The sequence below is a fragment of the Ursus maritimus genome, unplaced genomic scaffold (assembly GCF_017311325.1).
Source record: "Ursus maritimus isolate PB19 unplaced genomic scaffold, ASM1731132v1 scaffold_34, whole genome shotgun sequence".
Classification (NCBI taxonomy): domain Eukaryota; kingdom Metazoa; phylum Chordata; class Mammalia; order Carnivora; family Ursidae; genus Ursus; species Ursus maritimus.
The window spans coordinates 17,006,291-17,033,319 of record NW_024426008.1 but is presented as its reverse complement, the minus strand read 5'-3'; the positions used below and the strand labels follow the sequence as shown (position 1 = coordinate 17,033,319).

The window sequence follows — 27,029 nt, the reverse complement described above, 5'->3', positions numbered from 1 at the left end:
CAGGTAAGGCTATTTGTGCCTCATGATGGACAGCACTGCCCTTTTCTCTGAAAGGACAAGGACATCCTATTCTTGCAGGTGCATAAACGACAATACCCACACAAACAAAAGATGGGAAATGGCAAACAGATGATCTGTCTCCAGTTTCTACACACCTCTTAGGTGTATTTGTGAAGTATTTCTGGACTTTGGACCTGTTGCCGGTTGTAAACACCCATGAACAGATTTCACTCACTGGAATTTATATGCTTCCTTGGTTTTCAAGTTAGTATTTCAAGTAAGATTCATCTTCTTACTTGTAAGGCTAATGTAACCTCGTGGTGGAATTTTCAAGGCTACTGTAACTTGCCCCCCCTCAATACTAGAAAAAATTTCCCTTCCTTATTTAGAATCATGTACTAAGCCTTACCAATTAAATGAACATATATATGCATATATATACATATATGTATTTAAAATGTGTAATAAAGAGAACAAATAATTGACATTAATAATTTGGGCAAATACTTACCTCCATTCCCAGTAGTTTCAAGGCTTTGGGCTGTTTAAAAAAAAGTGTTATACATAAAGTTAGATCTTTCTTTATAGAGGTAAGAAAAGAATCCTATTATATCTTAACCAGGTAACAGAAGAACTCTATTGTACCATATAGCATTTATTCACTTCACTAAATAAAACACCACGAAAGGAATCCATTTATAGAAATTCTAGGAGAATTAGGCGTTTAGTGATTTTGGTGAATCACTGAAAATTAGAACTCCAGAGAGGCACAGCGAGATTGTCCAAGGGTAGAGCCTGCAGGTTTGTAATCTCTTTTATGGACCAAAATTTCTTCCCTCTTCCCAGAACCATCCTGCTTGGCTGACATCTCCATGACCCCCAGCACTTGGGTGAGCCGTGAAATGTTCAGTCAAACCATGAGATGTTTCTGAAACTCTGAAAGGCCTCTATTAGCTGGAGACTTGGAATATCACTCAGAGTATGTGTTCAGATGCTTCCCGTCAGCCACGTCCCTGTGTAGCTGTCCAGTAGAGCAAGGGCGAGTGGGGCCACAGGGGCATGTGCTGACCGCGGCAGAAGGTGCTCAATGACACGGGAAGTGTCAGCACATACAGTGGCATCGCTGGTCATGCTGGGAATGTGCGAAATAGCCACAGGCCAAGACGGAGAGAAAAGGCAACTCAGCGAATTACAGAGCTTGATTTATATCTAACAAGTGGAGATAAGAAATTACATCTCAGGGGGCACGAATCCCAGTTCTTTGTTTCAGGTGTTCCAGAATGGGTTGAGAGCTATCTTGGAGGTCGTTCGGGTAACTAATAAGGTTATAGCACTCACCATTCCTCCAAATTTTATTTTGGAATAAAATAAAATTAGGAATAGCCTGAACCTTGTCTCTCTCCCTTTCTTCCCCTTTTAGCTTCCGAAGTGACCACCAGTTTGAAATTTGTGTGATTTTTTCCCCCCCTTATTTATACTTTTTGGTATTTCCAGAGCGGTCTTCGAGCACCACCAAATACTTTCACCATCAGAGGATCTGCTTTGTTAAAATTAAAAATCATGCCCACCACCAGCTAGAGTAACAGTTCTCAAAATGTGGTCCAGGAACTATGTGATCCTTTCTGGGGCTCCCTGAAGTCAAAGGTGTTTTCCCAATAATACTAAGATGCTATTTGGTTTTGACACCGTGTTCAGGTTTTGCGGTGACGGTGCAAAGGCAGTGGTGAGTCAAACTGCTGGGGGCCTCAGCAGGGATGAGGAAGGCAGTGGCATCAAACTTCACTAGCTGCCATTAGATTCCCATGTTAGGCTCTTGACGCTTAAAGACAAACAAAAAAATCAGTTGCACTTAAGAAGTCCTGGATGAGGCCTAAAAAAATATTAACTTTATTAAATCTCTACCCTCGATACTAAAAAAAATGTCTTTTGACTATCTTGAGGGACGAAATGGGAAGTGTGCGTAAAGCACATCTGCTACATGCTGAGCCCGGACGGGTCGTCCTGAGGACACACATGCAGTTATTCGGATCACAGCCACACTGTTTCATGGGCAATCGACTTGAAGGAATGACTGGCAGACAAAGTACGGTTTACTTAGACTTGGACACTGGTGGACGTTTTTGGAAATGGCCGAAGTGGGGCTGTCATTTCAAGGAAAATAACTGATGGTATTTGCTGCCAATGACAAAATTTTCCAAGCAGACATGAGAAAAAACTAGAATTTTTGAAAACTTGCATATCCTTTCCCCCATGACCTGGACAGTTTTTGAGAAGTTCAAGACTTTTCTGATGAGATTGGAGGTGATATTAATGAAGGTGAGTTTTTGAAGTTGTTTAATGAAATGTGTGAACTGTCAGAAGGCCGACATAACTCTGCAAACCAATATTATACAATGACCAGTCTACCATGTTCCAAGATCCCCACAAAACACAAATCAATCAATGCATTTTAAAGTAGCAGAGTATGAAAAGTTCACTGAAGTTATTTCAGATTTTGTGTTGCAACTAATCTTTAAGAAATTGCCAATTGAGTTTTGATGTATGTAGCATCAAAAAAAGAATATCTATAATTATCTGTAAATATTATTAAAATACTCCTTCCTTTATATACATATACGTGTGTGTAAAGTCAGATTTTCTTTGTATATTTCAACCAAAACATCTGGCAACAAAAGACTGAGTGCAGAAGTAGATACGAGAATCTAGCAGTCTTCCATTAAGCCAGATATTACAGAAATATGCAAAAAATGTAGAACAGTGCTACTCTTAACACCAACTTTTGTTTTTGAAAATATAGTTATTTTCATAAACATGTCATTTATGTTAACATGTAATGGGCTTCTTACAGTTAATTTTAAATGAATTAATATTAATTATTAACTAATAAATATTAAGTCTTTAATTTCTAACATGGTAATGTCGATAGATAGAACTCCCATGGATAAGAGCTTTATGGGGTCCTCAATTTTTTAAAGGTATAAATAGATCCTAAGACCAAAAACCTTGAAAACGACTGAGGTAGGTAAGATTAATTTGAATTTCATTATTATTCCCCGATCATTAAGGCTCACTCCCAGTGCCAGTTTCTGATTTTAACTGGACCCAGTGAGGAAAAGAAAGGGGTGTATCACCCAATACATTGCTTTTTTTTTTTTTTTTTTTTAATGGATTGGACGGTGGCGGGAAGAGGTGGGTGGGCCAGTTGCCTTCTTATCTGATCTCCCCCTTGGAAATAACGAAGCCACATCCGAAATGTGTCCTGCCTAGTCCTCCCAGGAGTCCAGGAAACGGAACTTGCTGCAAAACTCACCCTCTTGGGGCCAAAGAGATTGTGATAGAGCGTCCGAAAGCGCTTGCGCGTGTAGTTGCAGCGATAAGCCCCGCCCATCAGGTACTCGATCACCAGGCCGATGTCAATCAGGCTGATTCTGTAGTCTGGGGGCAGGTTCCCCTATCAGGAAAGAACGAAACACACACACACACACACACACACACACACACACACACACACACACACAAATCCAAAAGACAGCATAGTTTACTAGGGATTCTATGCCATGTGTTCTGTAACTATTTTAGAGTAAAAAAAAAATAATTAAGAAACATGAATGTAGTATTATGCTGGTTAATTAATTCACCTTAAAATAGATCCAACCGAAACCTGGATATTCTCGCTTGGAAAGAAGACATAAGTTAAATAAGAAGATGCAGTAATCGTCGGCAATAACAGAAAATCAAAATATTTATTCAAGTCTTCAGCTGGGGAGAAAAAAACACCAGTGTAGCAGAAAGAAACACAAGGCTTGACATGGCAAATGCTGTGAGTCCCAGCCGCTAGCAGCTCGGTTCCCAGACGTCCCCCGAGCCCCCTCGCGCTGCTCTGCCCCTGACCCAGGCTTGTTACCGCTTTCTTGATAATTTACTTCTTCCCACTCACTAAATGAAGACTCCTTCCAGAAGTTGATTATTATTACCAGGGCCTGCATCAGGTGGGATATGCTTAGAGTTCCTTGGCCAAACCTCTATTAACAATGAGAAAAAATGAGCACCTTTTTCATAAAAGGAGAGCGGACGGATGTCAGGACCATGTCATTTATGAGCACTCCTTGTGGTTAAAGAGAAAGGGGATAGCACAAGGAGAGATTTTATCAAGGGAATATTTATTTTCCCAGAATTAAGGAGGTTTTGGATATTTTCTTTCAAATAGTGTTTCTTAAAAGCGGAGTGATAGGATAAGTTTTAGCTGCTTGCATATATAGATATAAAAACACAAGAGGTTGTATCATTGTCGACTCATTACTAGTTTCTACATCAAAAAGGTGCTCTCTAGGGTCTAAGGAAAATACCTGCTCTGCTAGGTTCCATCTGGGGGAAGCTCTGAGCGCATCCCAAGTTCCAAAGGGTGCGAAAAATTAACCCACTGTCTGGTTAGTTTCCTGACGCAGGAGCGCCCCCTATACCATGATGACAAGGGACCCGCCTTGTGTAGGAAGCCGGGAGCACTGCGTCCTTAGATATATTTTGGAGAGGTGTGAGGGCTTTGTCTACTCTTGTCCCTAATGGAGGACCCACTGCGATGCTGTGTGAGGTTTCTGCCACTTCACAGAAGTGGCCCATAGCCATGGTGGTGGCTCTCCAACTTTGGTGGCATTAAAATCACCTGGGGAACTTGGCGGCAGTGCAAAGGACTGGCTTCAACGTATGGGCTTCTACAGGCTTTATTAGCTCTCCGGGTGATTCTGAGACACGCCCGTTTGTGCTGAATACGGTGGGGCGGGGGGGCTCGCCTGGCAGAACTGGAAAATTCATAGTGTATAATCATCGTCATTAGGAAATCAGCCTCAGTTGTTTTGCGCAACTGAGGGTAGGTTTTCAGGTATCCTTACTCAGCTTTGCTATGGTCAACAGCATCCATGTGAAGAGGATTCTGGGTTAAAGGGGGCCCACTGTATCCTTCCATGAAACCTACAGCTTTGATGGTGTTACTGATCTCGGTATTCCCGGTGCCTCTTACAGTGACTAGTGGGTAGTAGGCATTCAGGATGTTTCTGTGGCGAAACTTCGAATGAGTCAAACAATGCAATTCATTGATGTGGTTGGGATCAAGTCTCAGTTTCCGGTTTCTCAGTACTGTGTTCTTGTCAGTAAGACAATTAGCCACAGTCTATGTGTCATCGTGTTTGGGAGAGGCGCACGTCACTGTGGAAATTTAACTTGAAATAGGCTGATCACTCTACCGGTATTTTTAGTGGCGTAGGAACGAAGGGATAGCAGTTGACGCATCGGCCTACGCATTGGAGATCCTAGTGCTACCCTGCAGACTTGCTTGCTGCTCCTGACCAGTTCCTACCCGGCGGATTCTACCTCTACCTTGGCTTGGGGCACAAAGCAGGCTCAGGGATCTCATTTGAGCCAGCTGAGCGCAATGGGACTGTGGGAAGGCGGTCACATTTGCAGTGGAAGCAACTTGAGGCATAGAACCCCTCCCATCCTTGAGGATGGGCTTGGCTCGTCAGAACCCCAACTGAAACGTCCCTTCATAAAAGTGGCCTTATTCTCCTGCTGGCCATGCTCAGAATTTCGCAATCTCTTCTGAGGACCAGTTCATCAATCTAACTGAATTGGCAAGGGAAGCTCCCCTCGGGCTGTCAGAAAAGGCCAACTGGCCTGACCTCTTTATGCAAACAAAGCGTGGCAAAAACAGAGAAAAGGGAACTTAGAGAACGTGTTTAGATAGTAACTGTTCGTGTAGTGCCCTTTCCATAAACATGAAACTGAGTTTAAAATTATTCCTCATGGGGGCGCCTGGGTGGCACAGCAGTTGGGTGTCTGCCTTCGGCTCAGGGTGTGATCCCGGTGTTGTGGGATCGGGCCCCACATCAGGCTCCTCCGTTATGAGCCTGCTTCTTCCTCTCCCACTCCCCCTGCTTGTGTTCCCTCTCTCGCTGGCTGTCTCTATCTCTGTCAAATAAATAAATAAAATCTTTAAAAAAAAATTATTCCTCATGCAACTACTTTTCTCCACTGTTTGGGGGCAGGTGAACCAGGCTTCGAGTTTCTGCATCGATGGGCTGTACCCGACGGTTAGGCAGGCCTCTTATTTCAAGAGTAGAAGAGCTCGAGAGGCTGGACATGTGTGGGTCAGCCTCCTGTCTTCTGTATTTGGCTCCTATAAGGATAACCGGCAGAGGAGGCCCTGCCTCTGTGTTATTTTCCTGGGCATTGTGAGGTAGGCAGGGTAAAGAAACACTGGCTGGGAATCAACTGCCCTGAGTTTCTTTCTGTCCGTCCTTCATAAATCAACCAGTGTTCCTCAAGGGCTCAGTTTTCTTCCCTGTACAAGGGGTGGAACTCAATGGCCCCTATGGTCTATGATGCTGAGGTACCAGGTTGCAGAAAAATCCCTATGAGATTTAGTGTGATCCTATCGAAAGGCAGGCATGGCAAGTCTATGAATTTGTGCCTATTTTTAATCCTGTAAAAATTTTCTAAATTTAAAACACACGAGTAACAGCGAAACTAACACCCATATATTTTCTTTTGAGACAGCGATGTGTGAACATCAGTTTGAATTCTAAGAACAAGACACCAATATTGCCTGAAGACAAATGGTGAGTGACAATAATTATGCTTTTGGATTGTCTGTAGGAGTGGGGGCTATCAGGAACGTGATAATGGTAAAATTCAAAATAAAAAATATTGAGAGGGGCAAAGAAAATGTTTTTTTGTTTTTTTGCAAGTGATTTTATTCATAAGGGCTGTTAGGTTTATATTTACCAAAAAAGGTGCTGGAATCTTTTTTTTTTTATAGGAACTTCTCATGTAAATCTTGATTATTTTGAAGTGATTTATACGTGATCTGGTCTCAAGCCAGAGAAGGGATTCAATGAACATTGTTGGTTCTGCGAGGCTTTGAGCAAAGGCCTTAAAGGAACTGGCCTGCCTTCTGTTTGACCACCAGGGGGCGATGTTCACCTGACCGAAGCTAATGGCGGTTCCACCAGCATTTACCTGCCTGTTCTTACATGTGTAATAAGGTGATGTAAATGAATATAGAAGATCGGAGGATTTGGAAATCAGGAGAGAGTCAGATGCCCTTGTTAAAGTGATATCTGGAGGAGGGAGAGCTTACTTTACCAAGTAACGAGTTTGAAAGCCTGCAAGACTGATTGCATCTGTTCCCCCCCCCCCCCCAGGGCTTTGAAAGCACAGAAATTAAGGGAAATTAGTTTCACAATTTTTCCTAGGAAGAATGGAAATCTTTTGGGGAAGAAGAAATAGATTTCATAAAATTCATAAAATCGGGTACAATTTCAGCCTCTTGCGATAACTGTGTCCTGGATGAACTCTGAAGGGGATGGGAACACTGGGGCTTGTCTGACGTGCTGGGCTGATAGCCTTGGCCACTTGTGACCTTAGATGTCACAGACGCAGAGAATAGCCCGCAGTATGACCCCGCAGTGGAAACAGCAGTGGGCTGGACTGTGGTCCCAGCTCTGTCTCTCTGTGACCGTGCGCAGATCACTTCTTTCCCTGTACCTCTGTTTACACTCTGAGAACAGAGTTACTTTGAAGCTCATGTCTATTTCTAGATGTCCAGCTGTCTGACCACTACCTGGCAGGCTGCTCTTATTTCTATGCTACCTGGGCACTGGGCAAAGATTGTTGTCCGGAACGTGGAGAGGTGACGTAGTTTCTACTAATCACCCCTGAAACGTGGTTAGAGGAGCTGAGGGCTCAGAGACAGGGATGGTAAAGGGCTGGACAGGGATGATTGCTCATCACATCCACCTCCTTTGGAAAAAGCCGAGAAAGTGAACAGCACACCTCACATGCCACGGGTAATGTACAAAAACCTTCTGGAAGAGTCTTCCTTCGCTTGGGTGCCTTTCAAATAGGAAGCCAACAACGGCACTGGAGTAATGCTCCTCTGTCGCTTGTGGTACTCCCTCCTCCCTCTTTTGGTAATTACTTTGGTAATTGGTAATGCCTGAACACTTATGTCCCCTTTCATGCCTCAACCACGCATGGCAAACCATGTGACTCAGATAACTTGATCCACAGAGTGAAACAGAGAAGCTTGGCTCTAACAGTAGGTACAATATGACAACATGAAAACGTTGTCCCCTTTTCTCATGCCATGAGCTACTTCTCTGAAGCTAAGCTTTAATCCATGCCATCCTGAAGATGACTTTTAATTAAAAGAATAGTTTAAATGCATGTATGGGATCTGCTCTTCTGCATATACTCTTTTTCAGAAATCAGTTCATGATAATCACTATCAGATTTCAGCTGTTCAGGAAACACATTTTGTAGAAACTTACAACAAGCCTTCAAAACAAGATTACTTCCTTCCAATGTATTAAGGTGTAAAATGACTGCTGGCTGCTGGGTTTACCAAGGAAGGGTGAGCAAAAGTCTGTTCTGGTGAAAGTTCGTGGAAAAGAGGACATTCCCACAACGTTCGGCTTGGTTATAGACCAGGCAATCTTTTAAAAATTAAAAATGCTTTTGCAAATCTGCATGAATTTGGCAGATGGGATTATGAAAATGTCCTTTCTTTATCCAAAGAGTGTCTGAAATGCTTCCCCCACCCTTTCATTCTGCCAAAGCTCTGGGTCTTAATTCCCATGTGAATGAATTTTAAGCTATCATAATTTCACAACCATTTCTATATAATACTCAACTATCACCCTCCCTTGGTGGGGAATGATGGTACAGGTCATCTGAAGTGTTAGCACATTTAAGTTAAGAAAGAAAAACTAGTACTTTAAAACATATAGAGGCACAAATCGAGCAGACAGTTAGCTTCTAAAAATGGCAAGTTAGATTTCGCGGAAAAGCAGACAGACTCGGGCCGCTCTGGATTAATGTTGCATTTGTGCACCCAATGGATTTATGCAGGAAAGCAGTTCTGGGAACTGAGCTGGACTCTATCATTTTAAATCTCTGATTTTGCTGAATAACCAGTTTTTTACCTCCTTGCTCCTAGATTGTTCCCTTGATACAAATAATTTGAGATTCAGTTCTCCAAAGTCAGTTCGTTGATATCCAGGGAGAGTTGGACTTGGAGATATAATGCTGTTAATGTGGGACCGTCTGACGATTCCTAAATGCATTCCCTGGGTTCCTAAGAGTTACTTGCATTTGATTTTCCAGACATATCATCGAACACTATGTTTAAGGATCAGAACTAGGTTCCTAATGTAGGAGTAGTATTTCGTACCAGGGCTTATCACTTACTGGTTAATATCTTTTTGTCACAGATCACATCAATTAATAGGTAACGTAAAGTCCTACAATCATAAAGCACAAAGCACATGCTAATTATCAAGTTCCTTAATCTTGAAAACTCCTTAAACTGCCCAAGATTTTCTTAGCATTTTAAACCTAGCTTCTGTAGACTTTGCGTACCGCATTGGCCTGGATTGCTGGAAGTCATCTGGGACCACCCGAGGAAGATGTACATCAATGTTAATTTCTCTCATTTACTTCTTTTTTTTTTTAAGATTTAATTTTTTTATTTGAGAGAGAGTGAGAGTGAGAGAGAGCATGAGTCATGGGGAGCAGCAGAGGGAGAGGGAGAAGCAGGTTCCCCGCTGAGCAGGGAGCCCGATGCGGGGCTCAGTCCCAGGACCCTGGGATCATGACCTGAGCTGAAGGCAGATGCTTAACCAACGGAGCCACCTAGGCGCCCCTCTCTCATTTACATCTTAAGAAAACACAAACCCCCCTCATGTTTAGCTCCCTTCATCCATATAACATAAAACGTAGAGGCTTCCAGCTCCTTTGGCTCCCACTGTTATACCTTCTTGCTGTCCAAGTCAGAGGCTCACCTTTATCATAGAAGGAAACAGGAGTCTGCTGTCCTTGTCCCTCTCTTTTCCCAAGGGAAGAAACAAAACACAGGCTCTGTTTCTCCCCACCTTATTGGCAGTCTCTTTTCCCAGGTAAAAGGATAAACTGTTCCTAAGCCAGTTCAGAACTATCCTGGGTCATTTGCAATCACCTTTTCCAGTTACTCAATCAGTACATAAATGAATCCTTATATATTTTTGCTCCTGTATTTGGATCACACTTGAAAGAAAAATAAGACCGCTCCTAATACTCCTTCCTCCCAAATCTTTACCAACATAGTCTTTCTTGTTAGTTTACATTACTTTTGAAGTACACCTTTAGCTAAGAAGTTAAAAAAAACCCTACCTTAAAAATACGTGCCTTCTAATGCAGTGACGTGAGCAAATGTAAGAGGCAAAGAATGGGATTTCAGAAGGGAGAAACGATGTTGCAAAGCAGAGCCCTACAAGGAAGGGAACCTAATAGGAGGGAATTTGATCATTTATACTCAATTAAATCTAACTGCAAAAATCCGTTTGAAAATCAGGCAAGATATTGAGAAACGAGGAAGTAGAGGTGATTCAGTGACTGTCTGAAGGCTTGAATTGGCCAGTGGCTGAGATCGAGGGACAAAGGCATAGCTGTCTCCTCCGACAGTGACACAGACTAGCTCAGGTAATGGGGGAGGGGATAACATCTTATTTATCATTTAAAAACCCTCAGGACATTTTATCATACATGAGCAACAAATATCTTGGCAAAGAATACGCGTTAGATGTATACGCTGAATCTTTCGAGATACTTCCCCCTAGTCAGTTTCCAGGCAATCTTAAGCCAGGATAAATGACAGAAAATTGGAAGGCTTGAGGGTAAGAGAAATGGCTCTGTAGAGGGCAGATGTGCTTCTGGCTCAAAATGGGGCAGACCAAGGAAAGATGTGATCTTGGTAGAATGGTGGTTGGGTTGGACGTACAGATAGAACAGCATCTGTTTCTCTTGCTTGGAAAGAACAGCAGTCTTCTCTCACTCACACAGATGAAAAAATCCTTTAGTTATGTCGTGTAGAGATGAGAGGAAAGTTTCCAAGAGCCAACAAAAAGTTTTTGTCTGTTTTTTGTACCCTTTACTCATAATGAGCAAAGGTTTAGCTGATTCACAAGTACATTCTAAGCAGCCCCAGGACCTTTACCTGACCTTTCAAGGGAAACATCTAAGGGAATGACTCCATACGAGATAAAGGAATCATACTCTATTTTTGACTTTACTTGGTAGCTTTCTCTGAGTATGTCCTATGAGCGTTGGTGAAAAGTTGCTATAGACTGGTGGTTGAGTATGCATACATGTGTGTAGGGGGTGGGAAAAGTGCCCCCATCTATTTCCTCCTTTGGAGTTAAAACAGCAGGCTCTGGGAATGCTGTCAAGGATTCAGAATGAAGTTACCCCGAGAGAGACTGAATGGGGCACAAGAGCAAGCACTTAGCTAAGAGTAAGCATAGCTTCCCCGCACCTCACTCTTCTCATCTATAAACGGGAATCATACTATATAATAATGATAATAAAATAATAATTTGACTTCATAGAATTGTCATGAAGATGCAATGAGCTGCGACGTACAGCGGGCTTAGTTAGTGCCACGCGCCTGGTCGTCACTAAAGGTTTGGCACTATTTTATTATTGTTAATCAAGGGATCTGAGTTTGAATTCTGCTTCTTCCCTAACCACATACTATAGTTCTCACCTCCTTACATTTCAGCCCCTATATCTGTAAAATAGGAATGATTCTCCTTGAGCCAAACCTCCTGGATCTCCCCCCACCCCGATCAATTAGATGATGAATGTGAAAAAAATCTAGAAGAATGGAATGCACACGTGTGTTTCGGTCTCTGATGCTCGGAGACTTTCTGAGCTGTGCTCCTGCGCTCTGCGTGATGTTAGAAGCGACAGTGATGTGTGGCATCAGGAGCAGTACATGGAGATACCCTCCTCTGGTTAGTCGGACAGCATGGAAACTAGCTCCCCGAACAGTGAGGGGCACATGGAAGAAAGCGGGCAATGGCATAAATCCACACAGCATGGCGCAAAGCTATCCAAAAACATGACGAGTTCTGCTATCCGAAAACATTATGTCCAATGAAAGCATCTAAAACCACAGAGACGGGAGGTAAAACCGCAGCTGCGTTGTAAGCAGAGATGTCATCGTTAAAAGGCAACACACACGCAGTGTCCTGAAATGAGGGCTCTCGCGGGGACAGGACCGCTCTGGCAGCTCATGCAAAACAAAGGTGCTTTCTAATCACAGGAAGCAGTCAAGACAGGGCCTCCGACCTGCAGTCGAGAGGGTTCTTACCTTTTTGACATCCCTGACCAAGTGGTACAATGTGTTTGAGGGCCCATGTCTCTGAAAACAATAAAGAAGAATCAAATGGTTTTGCTGCTCAGGGGCTCTCATTGGTAAGGCAGGAAGGATCTGGAAGGAAGGGTTCTGGTGGGCGGAGGGGCAGTTCTTGAAGATGAACCTTGTTGTAGTTGCTCAGTTGTACCTGTCTTTTCTAAACAAACACGCTGGCAGATTTTGGGATTGTGGTTCGTCGAGAAAAAGCATTTGAGGTTCTAGGTTCGAGCTTTGTAAAGGAGTCTGTCAACTCTGTGGACAGCTGGGCCAAAACATCATTGAAGGGGCTAGTGTTGAGGCAGGGGGGAGACAAAGGGGCCAATTTAGAGCACTGGAAATACGCTTTGCCACATGGCTGATCACAACTCGTCTGTTCGCCATAACGAATGAGAAATTGTCTAAAATGGGTTGGCAAAGTTTTCTGTAAATGGCCAGAGAGTCAGTATTTTAGACTTTGTGAGTCATAGACTTTTCATTGCGACTGTTTGACTCTGCCATCGTGCAAAAGCAGCCAGAGACAATACGTCAACAAATGAGCCTGCCCATGTATCGATAAAACTTTATTTATGGACACCAAAAGAGAATCAAATTTCATATAATTTGAATATGTCACAAAATATCATTCTTCTGTTGATTTCTTGGATCATTAAAAAATGTTTAAAAAACAGTTTTAACTTGCAGGCCATACAAAAACAGGCAGTGGGCTGGATTTGATTCTTTGGTATCAGTTGGCTCAAATCTAGTCTAAAGAAAAAGCCACAGGCTCTTGGCGGGAAAAGAGAGGCTGATGTGAAATGACTTGCCATCCTGTCATCTTTCAGGAATAGGAATGCTGATAAAATACAGGATGCCCGTTAAATTTGAATTTCAGATAAACAAGAAATAATTTTTAGTATAAGTATATCCCAAAGATTTCACGGGACATGCTCATATCAGAAATTACTCATTGTCTACCTGGAATTCAAATTTAACTGGGCATCCTGTATTTTCATTTGCAAAATCTGGTGACCCTAAGTGATGGCAATCCTTCAGCGCTGTGGGAACACATTCAGGCATGGAGACGATTCCTGTGTATTGCCTCAACTGCCTGCCCATGCATGCGACATACTTCTCAGAATTCTTTTTCCACTGAGGAATGCAGTCTGATATAGGGATTGAACGCACGAACTCCTCAGAATGGCACTCCACACCTGGCTCTGCTGCCTACCAGCTATGACCACGTGCAAGCTCCTTATTATTACTGAGGCCGTTCGCAGTCCCATAATCCTTCGTGACAGCATTCTCCAGGGAACCACCACCAGCTGATTCCGGTGCTGAAATCTATTGGCCTTTCTTGATCTAGAACTTTCCTGCTTACTTCTTTCCAATCACTGGAATAAATATATTACCTTGATTCTCTAACTGATATGCAAGTCATTAAGCTCTGTGTTTTATTTTACTGAAAACTCCATTATACTTTTTCCCCCCTGGCTTTATTGAGATATAATTGAGTAAGACATTGTGTAAGTTGAAGGTATACAGTGGGATTTGTTTATTACAATCAAGTTAGTTAACATAACCTTCGCCTAACGTAATTATCATTTTGCTCTTGTTAATGGTAAGAACATTAAAGCTCTAATCTCATAGCAACTTTCAATTATACAAGATGGTGTTGTTAACTATAGTCTCCATGCTGTATGTTAGATCCCTGGAATTTATTCATCTTGTCACTGAAAGTTTATACCCTTTGGCTAACATCTCCCATTTTTCCTACCCTCCAGTCCCAAATATTTTGAGGATCCTCCAAACTGTGTTTTTATATCTGGTTCCCTTTTCAAATATTAATTGACTGTGTATGCATGTGTTTATTGCTAGGCTTTCAACTCTGTTCTATCGGTTTATGTGACTATTTTTTGCCAGTACCATACTGTCTTGATTACTATAGCTTCGTGAAATAATTTGAAATCAGGAAAGGTGACACCTCTACCTTTGTTCTTTCTCAAGATTTCTTTGGCTATTTAGGGTTCTTTGTGGTTCCATGTGAATTTTAGGATCGTGTTTTCTATTTCCATGGAAAAATACCATTGGCATTTTGAAAGGGATTGCATTGAATCTATGAAAGGCTTTGGGTGATATGGACCATTTAATAAAATTAACACTTAACATGGGATATCTTTCCATTTATTTATGTCTTCTTCTATTTCTTTAATCAATGTCTTATCATTTTTGTTTTATAGATCTTTTACTTCTTGGTGAAATTTATCTCTAAGTATTTTATAGTTTTTGATGCTATTGTAAATGGGATTGTTTTATTCTCTTTTCAGATTGTTAATTGTTAGCGTATAGACATGCAACTGCTTTTTGTATGTCGATTTTGAATCATGAAACTCTACTGGATTCATTTATTAGTCCTAACAGGTTTTTGTGTGTGTGTGTGTGTGTGTGTATGTGTGTGAAGTCATTAGGATTTTCTATATACAAAATCATGCTATCAGCAAAGACAATTTTACTTCTTCCTTTCCAAATTGGGTGCCTGTTTTTCACTGCCTCCCTCTTATTGAGATATGAGTTTTGTCTTTCGTTCTATTAATGTGATGTGCATTTATTGATTTGCATATATTGAGCCATCTTTGCATTTAGGGATGGAATCCCATTTGGTCACGGCGTATAATCTTTTAATGTGCTGTTGTATTGCAATTGCTAGTGTTTTGTTGAGAATTTTTGTACCTATATTCATCAGAGATATTGGCCTATAGTTTTATTTTCTTATAGTGTCCTTATCTCACTTTGATGTCAGTGTAATGCTGGCCTCCTAAAATAAGTTTGGGAATATTGCCTCCTCTTCAAGTTTTTTTGAAAAGTTGGACAAGAATTGGGGTTAATTCTTTAAATGTTTGGTAAAAGTCACCTGTGAGGCCACCCACTCCTGGGCTTTTCTTGTTGGGAGGTTTTTGATTACTGATTACATCTCCTTACTTGTTATTGGTCTGTTCAAATTTTTCTATCTCTTCATGATTCAGATTTGGTCAGTTGCATGTTTCTAGGAATTTATCCATTTCTCCTTGGCTAATTATTGATCTTTTGGTGGGGATAGGAACTGGGACCTCCTACTCTATCATTTCAGTCTATTATTCTTACTGAAAGTGTCACTATGCAGAACCAAGAAAAATCTGCAGAGAAAACAGAAACCTGGAGCCGCTCTGCTAACCTGTGTTCTAATTCCAGCAGCAGGAAGGAGACAGAGCCAGTGTGGTACCACCTAACGCTCACCACTGGCTGGGGAGAGGTCAATAAGCTCTATCTCATTAGAGCTGTGGATGGTGGGACAGAGAAGCAGTGTGACATATGAGAGGAAGAATAAGAGTGTTGGTTCAGTACTGGCTTTCTTCTTTACTTAGGAGTTTTGTGATCTTGAATAAACCAATTCCCTTCTTGGCCTCAGTTTTCTTATCTGTAAAATGGAGGAAAACAATATCTACTCTTTCTTTTAATATTCCAAGTAAAAATTTATTGACCTTGTCTAAGAATTCTTACATATTTAATACTGCTTCTAATGTGTCATAGGAATTACTTCCCAAAAATGTTAATCACAGCTGGATTGAAGGAGTATTTGGGAAGTGTAGCCACGCTGTTTATAGAAGTAGAAACCAAATTATAGTCTACTGGAGATCCAAAGGGATTTACCTTTGTGGAATTTGAAACAAAAGAACAAGCAGCAAAAGCTATTGAAGTAGGTCCAGAACCTTTGGGAAGAAAGATTTCTTAACCTTCCTGAATTGTACTCTCCAAACATCCTGTTCCCTCTTGAAGTTTCCAATATCTACTCTTTAAACTTCATTGGGTTTTAGTGAGTATCAGCTCAGAGCCAATGTACTTAACTCACTGAATACTATAAACAACTTCATAAATAGTTTTTCTTTATGATTATTCCTTGGTAACCCTAGTTAATGAAGTAGCAAAGTATTATAAACAATATAAAAATATTTTGGGGTAACTCCAAACAAGGGGTATTTTACATTTTATTCCATTATAGAGGAAAAGGAATGAATGCCATAGCTTTGAGGATAACAAGATGGTGTGGGAGAGTTAATCGGTCTCCTTTGATGCTTTGAGTTAAATCAATTCTCCTCTGCTGATTGCCTCAAACGCCCTCTGGGCTTACAGCATAAACTGTGTTCTAATTTTCAGAGCCTTGTGGGTTTGTGTAAGAATCTGAGAATGTTGGCTTTTGGTGTGATCACATAACTTTCTGCCTTTGATGCTGACAACTGAGCAGTTAAAACAAGTGGAATCTTGGTGACTTGGCGTTGTCTACAGGTCTAAGGGAGCATTTGTGAAAAATGATCCATGCATTTGGAGGGGAGGGAAGAGATTCACAGGCATGTGGGGGGCAGGAGAAGGTAAAACAAAAAAATACAGAGAAAATAAAAAGTGCCTTAGCTTGGTCCTACCGTATTGTATAATTCCTCTAGTCTGGAGATGGTGAGAAAACGGTGCATGCTTACTCCATTCTCTATGAGTAATTTCACAAAATCCACTCTGTCCAGAACTAGGGCATCCAACATGGCTTGCTCCAAAGACCCCACCTGCAAATCAAGTCACTGAGTTAGTCTGCCCCAGCTTCTCGGGATGCAGTTTCTTGGTGTTCACCTGAACAGTTTAGACACGGATGACTTTGACATCTGGTAAACCTTCAGCACATCCAAGGACAAGCTAGCGAGACTGTTCCCAGCTCCACTTTTGGGACAACCACAACCTCTCTTGTGTTTTGGGACCTGTCTTTGCAAATATAATTCAGAGTTTTCTAGTTCTAAACGCTATTTCCTCCTTGATGCTTTTTTTCTCTTCTGGATCCTGAGAAGACACAGGGTATACAAGAATTTTCTTTGTATTCTCTGACCAAACTTCTGCAATACTCGTGAAGTGCCAAAGTGGGTGCGTTGCTGTCCTCCTTTTCATCTTCCTGAGGCTCTGCATTAGACCCCTGGCTACCTTGAAAGAGGGACCCTGGCGAACAGATCAGAAAGTAGGCCCTTCTTTATTTTAATTAAGTGTTAGACTACCTCGCTTCTGCCCCACACATTTCTATGCAGAGACCCAGCAACTTTTTAGGTCCTTTGGTCTGTTTACCAGGGTTTTATCCCATTCATTTCACAAAATTTCCCAGTATCCAGACTCCTTGACAAATCTTTCCACACTAGCAATCCACTAGCAGCACTAAACAGAGACAGGGGCTTCACGGTGGGCAGCAGCTCTCTGGGGGCAAAGACAGGGTTAAAGAAGCCCCGTCCATGAGGGTATTGCCCTTCAGTTATTCCAGCACAGAAACCAAATCTCAGACTGCTGGCTGCCTCCTAGGGATCCAGGCATCAACTACCCAATAGCCAATTTTCCTAGTTTTTATTTTTGGTAGTGTCAGTTGAGGGAAACCAACCAAGAACAGTTATATAAAGCTTTGGTTCCCTCTGTGTTGTGCCTGGGAATAGGGAGGACCTGTGCTCGGCCACCAGGACCAGATGGCACCTGCTCGCGGGAGCTTGCTAATCCTGTGTCCCGAGGTGTGACCGAGCCACACGCTAGCACGGGGAGCCGCCGCTCAGGAGCAGCAACCTCAGAGACAACCAGAAACAAACTGCTAGTTCCATGCCTTCCTTCATTTTAATGAACACACTTTTGTCTTATATGTTTTCTCAGACGTAGGGAAGAAATGGCATCATTTGCCGCAGAACGTTGCCATCAGAGGCCACCCAGAGACGGGAAATGTCTGGAATGTATGCAGTTGTGCTTTGTCACGTCGTCCACCAGGTGGCGGTGTTTTCCTAAATATGAGATGGAGCTCGAGCCTGAGGATGGCTACGAGGGAGGGAACATTTGCATTCTCAAGAAGAGGCAGCAGTTTCTCCGAGCCGCTCTCAGAGATTTCTTAAGCAAATACCCTTTGCCCAAGCAAGTGGGCTTTGCAGGGGTGGTGACATATACTCTACCGGCCACTGCTGCCCATAAATAAAGATCTGGCTGCGAGCGATGTCCACTCTGTTCCAGGCTAGAGCTAAGCTCAGCTGGTCTGGGGCCGAGGCATTTGCTCCTGTGCAGACAAGGAGGAGAAAAGAGTGGGAGAGAGAAAGCATTGATCAGTTATTACACCAAGAAGACCTCCTCCATGACTCTCCCATCAACCCCCCTCTTCCAGAAGAGTAGACTCAGCTGGACAACAGGGTTTCTTGGGCACTATTGGCATTTGGGGGCAGGGTAATTTTTTTCTGTGGGGGTTGTCCTGTACATTGTAGATTATTTAGCCGCATCCCTGAATTCAACCCAGTAGATGCCCATGACACCCCCACCCAAGTCATGGCAGTCAGTCCAAAACGTCTCCAGACATTGCCAAATGCCTCCAGGAGGAAGGAAAGAGACAAAACCAGCTCACTGAAGACCACCGCTCAACACTGTTGCTAGTCCAAGGGTGGCCCGTGGAGCCAAAACAGCATCAGCATCACGTGGCACTTGCTAGAAATGCAGACCCTCAGGCCCCACCCTCAATCTGCTAAATCAGGGTCCGTATTTTAACAAGGTCTCAGATGACGCATGTGCACATTTCAGTTTGAGAAGCAGTGCTCTCTAACACGGGTTGTTTCTGCTGGCCAGTCACTGGTGCGAAGCATCGTTCAGACTGTACATTGCATGGGGCCGAGCCCTCATCAACTAGTGGGCTAGCTTTGCCACTCTCTTGAAAATGAGTTAAGATCTTTTAAGAGAAAGGCAAACAAGTGGTTTAGGTTTTCTTTGATTGGTGGGTAGAAGCCACTGGAATAAATTTTCAGTTTCCCATTATTCTCCAGACTCCGTGGCTAGATCTGTGGGGTCCACATGTGGCTATTTAAACCTAAATTAATTAAAATTAAAACAAAACCTTTAATTCTTCAGTCACACTAGCCACATTTTAAAGGCTCAGTAGCCCTATGTGGCTGGTGGCTTTTGAACTGGAAAGTGCACATTCAAAACAGTTCCATCATCACCGAAAGTTCTGTTGGAACAGGTCTGGTCTAGATCAATGCATCCTGTCAATAAATTCGACCTGCCAAGCAGCTGGGTGTGAGGCTGAGAACGGCAGGTGGAGAGAACACTGGGCTACAGTCAGGGGACCCGAGTCTGCCATTTTGCAGCTGTGTGACTTTGGTCCTCTCTGTATCACTGTTCTATCACCTTGTGAAATGCGGACGATAAGAATGATCCTGTTTACTGGCTGGGATGGGAGACTAGAATGAGATCATATAAACAAATTCACCTATGAACTGGGTTTTTGCAGTTAACACCCTTGGTACCCTGACCAGGAGTCATCCCTAAGTATTTGTCTGACTTCACGCAGCTAGATGTATTGCCAGCACGGGCGCAGGGTACAGAGACAGCACTCTTACCTGCCTCACAGTTTTTGGATATGTACTATAAGCTAGGGATATTAGGGACTTGCACATATTATCATATATAATGTCCCAAATAATCCTGGGAAATGGGTCTTATTGTCTCCGTTTGACAGATGAAGATACTGAGGTCCAGAGTGGTTAAAAACCAAATAGCTACTAACAGAAGGTAAACAGAAGAGGCATTTATCCTGCCAGATATGAGATTCAGCCCCAGTGAGTTTTCCTTCATGCCACCTCTGCTGACTCTAAGTTTGTGAGGGAAGGAGGGCTAGCAAATGCGAGCACTGCCCATTTTCTTGGGTTCTTCAGCAGTGGAGGCTCGAACAATGAGCTGCAGATAGGGTTGCTGGTGATGAAGCAGTGATTCCCAAAGTCTGTTGCACATTCAAATCACCCGGGAAGCTTTTAAAACATCCCTATGCCCAGACTGCACCCCAAAACAACCACATCCCATTGCTTGGGGTGGGAACCAGGCTCTGATAGTTTTAAAGGTCTCCAGGTGTTTTCAGTGTGCCCCAGAGCTTGGGAACCACTGTGCTACATGATTCCGTCTGTGTGCTGCCTCCCCCTGCCTTTTCCTTCTTGGCTCTGAGATACTGAAGCTAAGAATCAGGTGAGCAAAATGCTCTCTAGACATCACCTCTCAAACTTGAGCATGCAGAGGAATAACCTGGAGAGCTTTTTAAAACACAGAGTCTTGGGCCCTACCTCCAGAGAATCAGATTTAGTCGGGTGGGACCTGAGTTTCTGCATTTTTGATCTCCCAGGTGGTGCTGACCTGGATGATCTGAGACCTTCATTTGAATAACAAAGGCCCTAGAGAGCTGTGGGCCCCTTTCTCTTCACAGGGCAAAGGGCGTTTTGATTCTGGTGTCTACACATTGATGGGTTTGATATAAACCACATACTGGTAGTAAATTAATTAGTGTTTGGGATGATGAATATTAATTCGGTTTACACAGGGATTTTTCTATTAAAAATTATTTATCACCTCAGGTGATAACATCAGAAACCACAAACTAATACCAGGGTAACTGGTGTAAACAAGTGATAAATAGGAACGTGTCAAAATGTACAGTCATCATTTTGAAGGAAAGAAATGGAAGGCTCGCTGGGGATGCATTTGGAAAGGTAGCACTTCATACTTGGCTCCCTTTAGCAGCTCTGTTGGTCGTTGCCGACCTGCTGTAATGGTTTCATTATTCGCTTTGCCATTGTATGCCACAAATTTGTATGTCGCCCAGTCTATAGCAGCAGCACAAATCTGAACAAGGAGGAAGCAGCTACTGGGGTCAACGTGAGCTACCTGAATGTAATTATGTTAAGTGCCAAGTGAAATCACAAAGCCAATGAGTCCTGACTTTTCAAAAATTGAAAATACATCACTCAAAAGTGATCCTGGGTGACAGTTTGGATCAGAGGTTCTCAACTTGGGTCACCAACCATCCGAGCTGCCCAGGATAGTCAGGCTGTTAGCACTGACATTTCCACATCCTGGGAGACCTGTCAGTCCTGTACCAACCTGGATGGCTGGTCACCCTATGCTCCCCTGGGCTTGCATGAGGGAACTGCCTGAAGAGCTTGAAATACACTCATGCTTGGGAGCCATCCCAGAGATTCTAGTTTCATTGGTCCTGGGCATTGCAGTTTTTGAAAGTTCCCCAAGAGCTTTTAAGAATAAGAGGTCCTTGACCTTATTTTCACATTAGAGTCGTGAAGACAAGGTGAAGAACCTTGAGTCTAGATAATATATATTCATTCACTTATTCACCTGTTTATTCGTTTATTTACACATTAAAACAATCCAGATTTCATGCCTTCTCTTACGGCAGCCACTATGCCAGCCTGAGGACCAGGTGAGTAAGACGGAGTCCACTGTCTGGAGAGCTTCTGTGCTAGAGGAAGAGCTAGGTCTGTAATTAAACACATCATCTCATGCATTTATCCGCTCAACAGATACTGAATACCTTCTACGGCAGGAACTGTTTTAACATTGAACCTCCATCCCATGGTGAGGAAGATAGCTAAGGTCCCTCTGCCCAGAGCTTACAACTTACTTCTCCCCATGGAGGGGCAGCATTCAGAAAGTAAAGGAATAAACAAACTAAGGAACTGTGTACTTTCTGATTGTGTAAGTGCTCGAAGGAGCAGAGTTATTCCCGAGAGATGGGGGACGTGTCTAGAGGAACGCTTTGAGTCACTCCAAGTCAATGTGGCAGCACCATTCTGGCTCCCCAGTCTCACATGATCCACTCAGCTGGAGCGATCTGCTTGTTGGGTTGCCCTCCTGAAACCAGAGCTGGATATGAAGCCATTGGATAACCTCATAAATACAAATCTGGGTGTCCTTTGGGGCATCTGGTTGGCCCTGTGGGGGAAAGAGAGGGTTGGAAAATGTCTTGAAGTATTGAAATGGGGCAGGGGAATCCATGAAGATCCTGGTTTGGGCTAAGGGTACACCATCCATATGACACTGTGGCCCTGGCTGATGCCAGATCCCAGGTGGGGGTGGAGCTGCCCTGTTAGGATGAATGGATAGGAGACTTCCCTGAGAGTAACATTTGAACTGGGACCTAAATGATTAGAAAAAGCCACCGTGTGAAGAACTGGGCAGGGGGCAGGAGTGGGGGCGCATTCCAGGAAGAGGGAACATCAAATATAAAGGCCCTGATGTGGGAATGAATACAAGTAGGTATAAGACACAAAAAGAAGAGTTTTAATATTTCCTCTTTCTGCAGGAGGTCAGGGAAGATTTAAGTGGATAGAGAATGGTTTTAAGGGAGGGATTAGTTCACTAGACAAATGAGATGACGAAAGGCATTGTAGCAAAAGGAACAGCCTATGCAAGGATTGGGAGAGTTAAGTAGCCCTGCGAGCTTGGGAAATTAATGGAAAGACATTGAGGGAGATTCAGTGCTTGAGGTATATGCGAGTTAGAAGCAGAGAGAGATGAAACCAGAATGGAAGGACTTGTACATGATGTTGCAGGAGTTTCCCTTTATTCAGAAGATGTGGGGAAACCACTGGAACACCTCATTTCAGAAATAATGCAGTCAGATGCATTCTTAGAAAAACTCCTTTGGCAGCAGTGTGAAGGGTAGATTGGAAGGGACATTGGACTGGAGGGAGGAAGAGCAATACGGGAAGTTGTGCCATATTCTAGGAAAGGGATAATGATCTGAAGGGGCCTCTGGGATGGAGGGGTATTTAGAAAGCACAATTGGTAGCTTTGGATAAGAGATTTAAAGTGGGGAGCAAGAGAAATCAAAAGTGGTCTCCTAACTCTAGCTTGGGAGCCCAGGTATGTAATGACCAACTGAGATGGGCAATGCAAGATAAGAAGAAGCTTTTGGGGGACAGCAAAATTGCATTCTTGAATGTATTGAGCTTGAAATGCCTGTGGTATATCCATCCAGGTGGGAATGACCAGGGGCCACTGGATATTAAGATGTGTGGCAGAGGAAGGGTGAGTCTGGAGACAGAGATTTGGAAAACATTAGCATGAAGGTGATAAGAGAGCAGAGGATGGATCATTGAATAACACCAATATTTAAAAGCAAGAAAGTAAGGCAAATCTTTAGAAAGCAATCACCCACAAACACATACAGAAAATGGAGAGATAGGAAGAGAACCTGGAGATCACGGTGCCCTAAACTATTGGAAGGAGTGGTCATTAGGTCAAAGCTGCAAAGGGGGCAAGTAAAAAAAGATAGGCTTTCCTTCTTTTTATTTTTTTAAAGATTATTTATTTTATAAAGAGAGAGAGAAAGAGGGGGGGTAGGGTGGGGGGAAGGGGCAGAGGGAGAGGGAGAGAGAGAATCTCAAGCAGGCTCCACAACTAGCACAGAGCCCTGCGTGCTGGGGCTAGATACCAGGACCCCAAAATCATGACCTGAGCCAAAATCAAGAGTTGGACACTTAACCAACTGAGCCATCCAGGCGCCCCAATTGGCTTTCCTTCTTTACAACTTTTTTTATTACAAGGGACCAGCTTATGTACCTAATAGTTTATTATTTATTTCCTTCTCCAGAGTAAACCTCAAGAAGCCAGGGAGTTAGTCTACTTTATTCACTGTTGTATTCTGAGAGTTCAGAACAGTGCTTGGCACACAATGGGTGCTCAATAACCATTTGTTGAATGAATGAATGAACCTCAAAGTGTGCACTGGATTTGGCAATTAAGAAGTCGTTGACGACATCAGTGTGTGCACCTTTAGTAGAGTATGGAAACAGAAACATATCTGCAATCTCCTCCCTCAAGGAAAATGCAATCTAATAAGAATGGAGGTGGGATGGGATAAAGGGAGAGCTATGACAAGTCTACGAATCACTCCGTCAAAGAACAAAGGCATAAGTGCTACAGAAGCTATACACATACGCCCAGAACACTTCCTTGTCAGCTGAGTCACTTTGAGGAGGAAGTAGAATCTGATTCTAGTAGGGAAGGATGGTGGAGAGTTGAACAAATGGAGTGTGTGGTAGGCTGAATGATGCCCCCACCCCTCCAAGCTGCGTGTCCTGATCCTGGGAACCAGTGAAGATGTTACTTTACGTGGCAAAGGGACTTCACAGATGTGATTAAGCATTTTGAGATGAGGAGAGTATATTGGTTTATCTGGTGGGTTCAATGCAATAGAATCACAAGGGTCCCTATAAGGGGGAGGCAAGGGATTCAAAGTAGAGCTAAGACATGTGAAGATGAAAGCATCGATCGGACCAATGCAAGCAAGGAGCCACAAGCCAAGGAATGTGGACAACCTCCGGAAGCTGAAAACGGCAAGGAAATGATTCTCCCCCGAAGCTTTCAGAAGGAACATAACCCTGCTGATACCTTAATTTTAGACTTCCAGCCTCCAAAATCATAAGAGAATGAATTGTTTTGTTTTAGGTTATTAAGTTTGTGGGAATTTGTTATGGTAGTAAAAGAAAATGCTATTAGCCAGTAACAATATTATTTCAGGTAAACCATCGAGATAAGAAGGTAAAGTGGAGTTGAGAAAGCAGGAGTATTTTACATGTTGGCTGTAGTGCAGAGCAGGATTTTCAAACTTTAATGTGCATATGATTCATCTGGGAATCTTGCTTAGATGGTGACTCTGATTCAGTTGGTCTGGTGTGGGACTCCTAATTCTATTTCTTTAGACAGCAGTCATTACTACTGCGAGCAGTGATTGATCTTGTGCATGTACTCTCCCTTATCTCTCCTCCACCATTTGATTTTAGAATATACCATTATATTTCTAGTTTTACTTGGTTCTGTTCAATATGCTTACATTTCTGTTACTAATATTTGAATTGTCAGTCTTAAATTATATTCCTTATTTCAGTAGGCAAAAGGTACAGATGTTATAATGAGTCAAAGAGCCTACCATCTCTTCCTCCTCTTAATTTCTTTTTGTTGTTGCGTTATTTCTACCTTGGAAGGCAGGAAACACTTAAATTCCTTTCTGTTACTCAAAGTCCTATTTTTGTTTTTATCTTAGTTCTGTTAGATTCTAGTATCAATGCTTACAATTGGTAATTTTGCCAGAATGTACCCAAGCATCTCTTGTTGGTAGGTTGCATCTTCTCTAGTAGTTTTCCCAAGAGGAACTCATGGGAACAACATTGTCAGAGTTCTAGAATGTTCTAAACTGTTTTTTCAGTAGTCTTTATAGTTGAATGACATTGGCTCAATATAAAAATCTGTTTCTCTATTATCTCCTGGCATTGAATGTTACTGTAAAAAGGTTTGTAGCCAACTTGATTTTTTAATCTCAGGAAAGACTTGATCATTTTGCCTGGTGGCCCAAAGTAGTCTTTATTTTTTTTTGAGGTTCAGTAACTTTACTAGGATGTTTCTAGGTGTTGAGGTGGCCCTTTCAATATCTAGATCAAAGTTTCAAAACTTGTTTAATGAAAAAATTCTCAAATTATATTTTAGAATATGTGTTCTGATCCATTACTTTGGTTTTCTTCTTTGAAGATACCAGTTATGCTTATGTTGGATCTCTGTTTTCTGTCTTTTGTAAATATAATTTCTCCTTAATCCTAATTAACTCTTTATTTCTGTTTCATTTCATTTCTGTTCACTTTCCTCATTTCTATCCTCTGTGCCCTGCACTGGGTTTTTCACCAAGCATATTTGATCTTGCGCCCTTTCTCAAGTCTGTAATTTTGTGCCGATTTCATTTTCCCCCTCGACCTCGTTCCTGAGTGCTATGCACATTTTATCTCCTCTTGCTGCCTCACCTACTCTTACCTGAATTTTGGTATTCCAACTTGGAAGTATTACTTCATAGATAAAGTTCTTCACTGGGATTCAATTTTTTTTTTTTTAAGGTTCACGGTAAAATATTTATTCATAACGTTCATCTGTTCTCTGGAAACATTTTTATGGAGTATTCTTCTGTGCATACATTTTGCCCTTCTGTTATTTTTTTAAAGAATGAATCTATATGCTAATTGCTTTTTTATTATTTATCATCTAGTGAGTTGGGTTATAATGGGCCCAGGGTAGCATTCCAGGCTACTTATTATTCACAACTGGAAGGCTTTCTTCTCAGTTCCCACAAAGACAAACTCCTTGCTGCAAATAGGTCTTATCTGCATAATTCTATACATAGCCCACCGCCTTTATTTCTTTGTACAAAGTCAGGGTCAGAGGTCACCACCAAACCCATTCTCGTTCTCGCACATGCTGTTCCAGGCAAAGGAGAGAACTTTGCACCTTAGGGCATTCCTGGCATCTAGGAATTACATTTTGGTGCTGAGGATTGCCGCTGCTAGTCCCTCTCTCCTCAGCTTTTACTCTTTCCTCCCACAGAGCTCTTGCATTTACAAATATTTTGGAATAGTTCCCAGTTTTTACCAAAAATAGAGTTTGCTTGCTTTTTCTCTTCCCTTTTCATTATTGGTTTTTGAAGCTTTCTAGAAGAAGAGGTCGATGAATTTGTGTTGCCATGCTTGCACTGGACATCCTGAAGGATTCTGTAGAGGAGTGTTTTGATCAGATCTTTTCATTGGGAGTGTTCCTCTAATTGGAGTATTGAGGATGGACAGGGATATGCTCAATAAGAAGCAGGAATCAGGCCAAATGTCCTGAAGGGTTTAACGGTGCTGAACAAGGAAGGAAAAGAAGGGATAGATGTAGGAGATACTGTGGTGGCAAAAATGCCCCAAATTAGTAAGAATTTGCTTGAACAAAGGGAGGAAAAATGTGATGGGGGTTTTGGGCCTGGAGAACTCCACGGATAGTGGCTGTATGAACATAACTGGCGAAATCAGGTAGAAATCAACTTTTTTGGGAAAGATGATTTAAAAAAAAATATATGTAAAGACAATTAATTTGACTGAATTTGGGGTGCATAGTGACACCCAAGGGAGTTGTCCAGTAGGCAATTAGAAAAGGGGGCAGGGAGGAA

The 27,029-nt window shown here is 42.4% G+C and overlaps 1 protein-coding gene across 1 annotated transcript in view; it reads right to left on the bottom strand.

Moving 5' to 3' along the window:
• Nucleotides 1-27,029, bottom strand: part of TRPM3 (transient receptor potential cation channel subfamily M member 3) — a 252,456-nt gene that overhangs the window by 74,487 nt on the left and 150,940 nt on the right. Inside the window, exons 11-15 of the mRNA XM_040620250.1 lie at nt 18,193-18,293; nt 16,660-16,794; nt 12,185-12,235; nt 3,311-3,451; nt 512-541 (exon numbers count right to left, since the gene is read on the bottom strand). Of these exons, the coding sequence (XP_040476184.1) occupies nt 512-541; nt 3,311-3,451; nt 12,185-12,235; nt 16,660-16,794; nt 18,193-18,293 (458 nt within the window). The remainder of the gene's footprint in view (nt 1-511; nt 542-3,310; nt 3,452-12,184; nt 12,236-16,659; nt 16,795-18,192; nt 18,294-27,029) is intronic.